The following is an 8,400-nucleotide window of genomic DNA, read 5'->3' as shown; positions in this document are numbered from 1 at the left end:
TTTGATGGTTTTGTGCTGCGTCTTTCCCTCCTTTAAGTAGTAAGCCATTTCCACTGGCTATGGCCAAAGCAGACACCTGTCAGAAAATAATTTAATTATTTATTAAAAAAAAAGTAAGGTAGAGAGAAATAATCTGTTTCTTCTATCAGGATAACGCCCACAAGCCAGATTAAGAACAGGATTTATAATCTGGTTGATTTATTCCATGTTAATCTACAGTTTTCATTTTATGGCACCAAAAAAACCATACCAGTAACAGCACATTTAACTCCAGAAATGAAACATGATAGTGTTTCAGGAACAAACTTGAGTTTTCAGGGCACTACTGTGTCCTAGGTTACAATGTAAGATGTGCCCGGAGTATGTATTCTATCACCATCTTGGTGAGCTGTTGAAAGCAGGCGGGGCAGTGTTTCCCTTGCCTCCTCCCTCCGGGCTACCTTGAGGGGGGGGGGCAGCATTTTCATAATCTAAAACAGATTTTCATCTGTCTAAAACAGAAATCATAAATAGACAACTCTTACCTTAAGTGTGGGAAAAAAAGCCTTCAAGACAATGGGCCCAGCATCACCTCTATTTTTTCCACACTTTGCTTTCATGTTTGTCATGTTTTGAGAAGTAACAGACTGATATCGTTGCTTTTCTATTAAGGTGACAAATTGCACCCATTTGAGTCCAGCAGGATGAATAGAACACATTTAAAAACCATGCTCTGAAGAAGCCACTGCTTTTTAGAAGTTAGGTAAAAAGTTACTTCTGCTGATCAGAACATATAACCAATTCCCCAGTGTCTCCAGACCCTAGTTCTTATTGGTGTTTTCCCTGCTACACTAGAAACCTCTTTAACAGAAGGGTGGTGGTAGGTTTTTCATTGTTTCAGGTTCCCTTTCTACTCCACCTGCAAGTATGTCAGACATGATGAAGCTCTCTTTCCAGACTTTATTTTACTTTTTTTCCTTTCTCACTCCAATCCAATTCACAACAATCTCATAATTTTTCCACCTCTTTGAAAAAAAATAGCATACACTCCTTGAGAAAACAAAATCATCTCTTCTACAGAACCTTTTACAACAAACAAATTAAGCATTTGAAGTTATTTTACTGTATTCCCATCTTCTGGGAAAGATCACATGTATCATTATCATCATCTGCATGTATCATCACCAAACTTTCACTCATTAGTATTTCAATTGCATGCTGTTGAAATATAGATGCCAGAATTAGGCATTTTAGGCTCACACCTAATAAGTAGCTAGCTTAGTGGCACACATTAGATGCTGATTTGTACAGAAAAATCTTAAAGAAAAACAGACATCTCTTCAGATCACCTGCTTTCCCCTTCTAATATTGAATGGATAACAACAATCACAATGCTTGACATTTACCACATCCTCCTGTCAGCAATTTTAAAAGACTAGTGAAAAGTAAGAAATGCTTCAGAAAAACACACTGAAGTGCAATAGTCTAGGAAGCCTACCTTACATAGATACTATGCCTTTCTAACATGTAAAACTAGACACTAGGAAGCAGTCTGATTGTATCTTGAAAGCATATGGTACATATCTGCCTCTCCAAAAGTCAGTATTACAAGGGATGGCTCATTTAAATACAAAATTTCATTCTGCAGGCATAAGATTAAATGAATGGTTATGAACTGATTTGAAAAAAATGCAAAGAAAAAAAAAATCAGGAAGACAAAAATAAAAAACTCTGTGTCTAAAAGGATAACAGAAGGCAAGGGGTTTGAAAACCCCTTTGTCACCATCACAGAAAGATGGTGGGATGACTCTCAAGACTGGAGTGCTGCAATGGATGGGTACAAGCACTTCAGAAGGGATAGGCAGGGAAGGAGAGGTAGTGGGGTGGCTCTGTATGTTAGGGAGTGTCTTGATTGTACAGAGCTCAATGACTGTGATGGTAAGGTTGAGTGCTTATCGTTAGGGATGAGGGAGAAGGCCCAAAAGGTAGATGTCCTGTTGAGAGTCTGTTACAGACCACCCAATCAGGATGAAGATGCAGATGAAGCATTCTACAAGCAGCTGGCAGCTGTTGTTCTCATGCAGGACTTCAACCTACCAGACATCTGCTGGAAATACAACAGAGCAGAGAGGATACAGTCTAAGAGGTTCCTAGAGTGTGTGTAAGACAACTTATTGACACAGCTGGTAAGTGAGCCTACCAGGGGAGTTGCCTCACTAGACCTGCTGTTTACAAACAGAGAAAGACTGGCACGTGATGCGGTGGTCAAAGGTCTTCTTGAGCTTAGCAACCATGAAATGATAAAGTTTTCAATTCTTGATGAAGTACACAGGGGGGTCAGCAAAACTACCACCATGAACTTCTGGAGGGCAGCCTTTGGCCTGTTCAGGACGCTGGTCGAGAAAGTCCCTCGGGACGCAGTCCTGAAGGGCAAAGGAGTCCAGGAAGGCTGGACATTATTCAAAAAGGAAGTCTTAGAGGCATAGGAGCAGGCTGTCCCCATGTATTGTAAGACAAACTAGTGGGGAAGACAACTGGCCTGGCTGAACAGGTGGCCAGTCACAAGCGGTGCTCCCCAGGGCTCAGTGTTGGGACCAGTCTTGTTTAATATCTTTATCAATATCTGGATCAGAGGATCAAGTGCACACTCACTAAGTTTGCAGATGACACCAAACTGAGTGTGAATGTTGATCTGCTCAAGGGTTAGGAGGCTCAAGGGTTAGGAGGCTCTGCAGAGGAATTTGGACAGATTGGATCAATGGGCCAAGCTCAACTGTATGAGGTTTAACAAGGCTAAGTGCTCAGTCCTGCACCTGGGTCACAACAACCCCAGACAATGCTACAGACTTGGGGAGGAGTGGCTGGAAAGCTGCCTGGTGGAAAAGGACCTGGGGGTGTTGGTGGACAGCCAGCTGAACATGAGCCAGCAGTGTGCCCAGGTGGCCAAAAAGGTCACCAGCATCCCAGCCTGTATCAGAAACAGTGTGACCAGCAGTAGTGGGGAAGTGATTGTGCCCCCACACTCAGCTCTGGTAAGACCATAGCTTGAATACTAGGTCCAGTTTTGTGCACCACAGGATAAGGAGGACATTGAGGACATGCTGGAGAGGGTCCAGAGAAGGGCAATGAAGCTGGTGAAGGGTCTGGGGAACACATCTTCTGAGGAGCAGCTGAGGGAACTGGGATTGTCTAGTCTGGAGAAGAGGAGGCTGAGGGGAGACCTTACTGCTCTCTACAACTACCTCAAAGGAGGCTGGGGTGCAGTGGGGGTTGGTCTCTTCTCCCAAGTAACGAGCGATAGGATAAGAAGAGATGGGCTTAAGTTGCGCCAGGGGAGGTTTCACTTGGATCTTAGGAAGAATGTCTTTGCTGACGGAGTGGTGAGGCACTGCCCAGGGAGCTGGTGGAGTCACCAGCCCTGGAGGGGTTCAGAAAACACGTAAACATTGCACTTTGGGACATGAATTAATGGTCATGGTAGTGTTGGGTTGATGGTTGGACTTGATGATCTTAGGTCTTTTCCAGCCTTAATGGATCTATGATTCTATTCTATCACTCTATAGAACAGTTCAGTCCCTTCAAAGAGGATTATGACTACCCGTCAGAGCAACAATTGGATTTGGTGGAATATACAAGAAGCAGCTTCTGTGAAAGATGCTCACAGTTTGGCTTTACAAATATTAGAGGCAAACATGCTATTTGTATATGCTCATTAGAAGCTGATTAAATCTTAACTGGTGATCTGCAATTGTTTCCCCTTTACTGCAACTCAAGACTGAACTCTGAGCACTGTTAGAACTCTGTGTAAGCTATCTGCAGGGAGCGAACCGAGCATGCTGTCTTCCAGGGCAAACCAAACTTCTGCAATTGCTTAGCCAAACATGCATGAGATGCAGTAGTAAACTGAGAGGAAGCAACTGCTCCTCTGCACTCAGAGAACATCCTACTATCTGCTACAGCATGGGACATAGATCATGCAATTGAAATACAGAGGTATCTAAGATGATCCTCTGAAGTTATATCAGAGGATCTGATGCAAGTATGAAGGCAGGGGGCTGGAAAAAAAAAAAAAGGAAGAAAAGCAACTACTGGGACAAGTTGTTCCAAGTCTGTAAAAGAAAGAGGGGGGGAAAAAAGCCAGCAAGAGTCAGTCTGGAGGAAGTTTTAAGATAAGATAAAAGGGAAGAGAGAGGGAGACATCAGCTACACAAGGCAAGAGAGCAGGGCTAAGTCCAGGAATAAAGACTAGACTTCACCAAAGAAACACTCTGGTTATCTATGAAGAATCGAGCTATCAACAAGGAGCTAAAAATAGTAGACAAGGGAGACTAGTGAGTGCCTTTTCACTTCATGGGAACTTCACCTAGAGCATACTCCCCTTTCAGTACAAGATGGGGAGAGACAACTCACAAAACTGAGGCATGAAGTACAAAGCTGCCCACCAATTGACTCTCACTTCCTTTTAAAGTGTCTGTACCCATCACTTTCTCCTTAAACACCTGACTATATGTTAGAGAACTTCTCAATCAATTTTTCTAGATACCTAATGTTAGCTGTGGGAACTGGTGTTGATAATGAAGTGGGGTTTTTTGTTTTGTTTTTTGAATCTACTACAGTTGCTCAGTAAAATAGTCAGGAGTTAGAAAAGATCAAGGTTGCCTGTACAGCATTAGTTCAGCCCCCATATTTTCATGCATTATAACTATTTACTCACAGCAATACTCCCACACAGCACTGCAGATGAAGGTATTTGCCTTTAAGATGCCTGCCTTACACCTGGCACAAGACAAATGACATTCACTCACAGTACACTGTAAGACTGAGATTTTCTCTAGCCTTTCCATCAACTTCATTACCTAGGAACACCATTTTTTCTCACAACTGTCTCACTACAACTGAATAAAAGCTATCACTCTGCCTCACTGCACACAAGCAGTATCACTACAGAACAGACCACTGAAAGTCTGGAAGTTCTGTGCTTTCTGTGCTCAGCCTTTTTTGAATGTATTTTTTTATCATGTATTCCAACAGTTACAGTTAACTACTACCACCCATGTTAAACAGTACCTGTTCAATCCCAGCCTGCAGCTCAGCTGCGTGCAGCGTGGACAGATAAAACAAGTGCTTATTGGCAGGAGTCACCCAGCTGTGAGCTAGGCACTGAACCTACATTTGTAAGACACATGCAAAAACTGCACCATCTGAATGTAAGATAAACCCTTCCATAGGTCAAGGGTTTTTAAAAAAAACCAGACAGATCTGAGTAATGCTGAACACTGCAGAAGCAAGTCCTGAGAATATCTCTGCAGGAAAAACAGGGACGTCGACAAAATACATTTTTAGAAGAATTCAAGCAACGGTCCTTTGAGACAAGAGTTTTTGTAGCCCCTCAACTGATTACCAACAGAAATACCCTTTCTTTGTATCAGAGAATTCCCAACAATGTAACGTGCCCTCCTTATGTACCTGTGGAAGACAGTCGGGACGGGACTCGAAGATGACGAGGAGGACTCCGATAGGCACTGTCACCTGCTCCAAATCCAGGCCTTTTGCCACTCGTGTTCGCCGAATCACGCGGCCCACGCTGTCCTGGGAGGAGGCTGCAATCTGACGCAGCCCAATAGCCAAGCTGTTCAGCTTTGATGTAGACAGACTGAGACGCTTCAGCAAAGGAAGTGCCAATCTCCCTAAGAGAAAGAAAAAAAAATTGTGCTGGAGAAAGACTGGTGTGTCTAGGCTCAAGCAAAAGTGGTTTAAACAAGTGATGAACCGAAGGAAAATTCAGGTATTTCCCATGCCCTAGCAAGAAACCTACCCAAGATAAAAAATGCACAGCATTAAGTCCAGTAGCCATAACAAAACCACTCAAATCTGAGAATTTTTTCACCCATCACCATTTAAGTGGTTTGCACATGAAGCAATGTCAACATCCACAGAGATGAGGTTTGTCCTATTTCAAGTACTGTTATATGTCTGAGTTTCTTACAGATTTCTAACCTTGCAGTATTTCTGGAAAGTTTCGGCAGTGACTTCATCTTTCAATTTTACAGCTAGAAATCCCAAAGCACAGATGTTTGCATAGCATTTCTATCCAGACTGGGCAAGAAGTGCCTTAATTTTCTAATCTGAACACATTCAGACAGTAAACTAACCCAGCATGTCCCCTCACATACTCTGGTCAGTAAAAATTGGTTTGATGGCACCTCCAACAAAGTATTAAAAGTCATGATGTGTCATTTTCATACATTTGATACATTGATATCTCTATATTTACACATACCAATCCCAACTTCTCAGTGCATGAGTCACTCTGACACAGAAAAAAGGGTTTAATCCAAGCCACCTAAAGAGTACATTCCTCAGTCAGAAGGGGACATGCTTCTTTTTGGAAAGCATCGATTTAACTATAGAGATGACAGCCTTCCCCTCAGGAGCCAAACATTACCCTAATCAGCCCAGAAGATATTTATTTTATGCATGGCAATAACAAAGATAATGTTTGTTATACTCCATTTCTAAAGTGAGCCTCCTTTAGCAAAATAGAGCACTATTTTTTTGTTTGTTTCTTTTCTTACTTTTTACAATACAAGCCCCCAGTATCTTTTCTGATGAAGGCATCTGTTTTATGTAATTATAGAAGCTGCAGCTGTTTATGCTGACAAGCTCTCAAGGTCCTGAGTTCACTCATCTGTGACAGCCACAGTACCCAATCCCAGGGGACAAGAGATTCTAGTTCTGTTCATTTCCTTCGAGGCCCAGAGAGGTTCAAAACATGGAAGGACTTGAAATATTACCTTTATTTTCAGCCTCTTCTAAGTCTTTTTTGTTTGCCAAGAGAATTTCTTCTCTCTGGTCAGTTAGTAAGTCAGCAAGACGATAAATAATCTCTGCTCTCTGAAAATGAAAACAGTTTTTGAACTGACTTATTACACAAAGCCTATTTGACAACTGTTACCCTCCGTCCATTTATGCTGACCACATACTCTCACTGTCTTGACTCCCTGAATACTGGGGACCAGCTGATTTTTCCAGCCTGTATCACACTGAAAAATGAGGCTGAACACTGCTTCAACCTTTACTTTTCTTTTTATTATCCTGCTTTCCATGACCAGTCTTCTTCACCAAACCCTCAATGGTCTTCCTTTAAGATCATCTTGTCTTCTCTACAATGAATGTCACATTTTACCTGCTCAGCTGCAGAACAGTAATTGCTTACAGCTCCTCTTTCACATACACTACACAGGAGTGAATGAAGCAAGTTATTCCAGTCAACTCCTCAGCAGCTCTGATCACAATTCATTTCTGTGATATTCTATGTCATTAAAATTTTTATAAATCCGACATGTAAGCACATATTACTTCATAACCTAAAGGTACATTATCTTTCTGCTTTTCTCATGTCTTTAAGCATGCTACCATCCAAATCACACATGAAAAAATAGACTCTTGTCCCAAGGAGCCCATTTGTCTTATAAATACATGTTGTAAAACTTTGCACATGTTTACAAGCTTAACAAGTGAGGCCACATTCTGTCACCTGCTCAGGCTGTAGAGCTGCCAGGGTCCTGCCACCAGCTCGAGCCATTTCACCCTGCTGCTCCACTGTAGGACCTGCAGAAAACCCAAAAATATGCTATGCAAACAAAGTAACAGCACAGGTGGCAGTGAACACTAGCCCATCCGTCTTCTTACTCTTTGCTCAGACATAAACACTCAAGAAATCTCTTGTATGCTAGCGAAGGACATTCTACACCCAGAACAAAAATGCTGTCACGGTCCCCAAATGTAAAGAGTCATCACAGAGATTCTGTGTCTGTGTCAGAGGCAGGTACGCACCACATATCAGACAGACTTGACAAAGGGCAAAAGAACACAAGGATAGGAAAGGAGATAAAACTTGTAAAAGCTGAAGTATCCAACTGAGGAAAACAGAAAGGATTCCAAAATAGCATGGGAAAGTACAAATAATAATGGAAGCCAAAACTCAATCAGAGTAACAGCTTGCAGAAAAATTGCTCTCCTTCTGTCTCTCCCCGTATGCCTTTTAGACAGCTTCCTATAGAGAAAAGGCCAGTAACTTTTTCTTTTTTTCTGGCAGGACCTAAAAGAATCTGTCTCAAATTGAAATGATACGGAACAGATTACTTCTGTTTCTATTTCAAAACAAGTCACCAGTTTCAAGTAGCATTTCCTCAAAGAGTTTTCAAGTAGCTCATGGATAATGAGTTACCCAAGAAACTACAGGCCTGTCAGTCTGACCTCGGTGCCAGGAAGGTTATGGAGCAGATCATCTTGAGTGCCATCACAAGACACATTCAGGACAACCAAGGGTTCAGGCCCAGTCAGCATGAGTTTATAAAAGGCAGGTTCTGCTCAACTAACCTGACGTGACACGGTAACCTCTCAAGGATGAGGGAAAGG

The 8,400-nt window shown here is 42.2% G+C and overlaps 1 protein-coding gene across 1 annotated transcript in view; it reads right to left on the bottom strand.

Annotated features, from left to right (window-relative positions):
* The window catches only part of ALDH18A1 (aldehyde dehydrogenase 18 family, member A1), a gene marked incomplete at its 3' end in the record, with an annotated part of 24,206 nt that overhangs the window by 678 nt on the left and 15,128 nt on the right, over window positions 1-8,400 (bottom strand). Inside the window, exons 9-12 of the mRNA XM_008945872.1 lie at window positions 7,517-7,590; window positions 6,774-6,873; window positions 5,446-5,666; window positions 1-76 (exon numbers count right to left, since the gene is read on the bottom strand). Of these exons, the coding sequence (XP_008944120.1) occupies window positions 1-76; window positions 5,446-5,666; window positions 6,774-6,873; window positions 7,517-7,590 (471 nt within the window). The remainder of the gene's footprint in view (window positions 77-5,445; window positions 5,667-6,773; window positions 6,874-7,516; window positions 7,591-8,400) is intronic.

This window comes from Merops nubicus, unplaced genomic scaffold (assembly GCF_000691845.1).
Source record: "Merops nubicus isolate BGI_N331 unplaced genomic scaffold, ASM69184v1 scaffold2148, whole genome shotgun sequence".
Classification (NCBI taxonomy): Eukaryota; Metazoa; Chordata; class Aves; order Coraciiformes; family Meropidae; genus Merops; species Merops nubicus.
The sequence above is the reverse complement of the archived record's forward strand: the minus strand, read 5'-3'. Positions and strand labels throughout refer to the sequence as shown.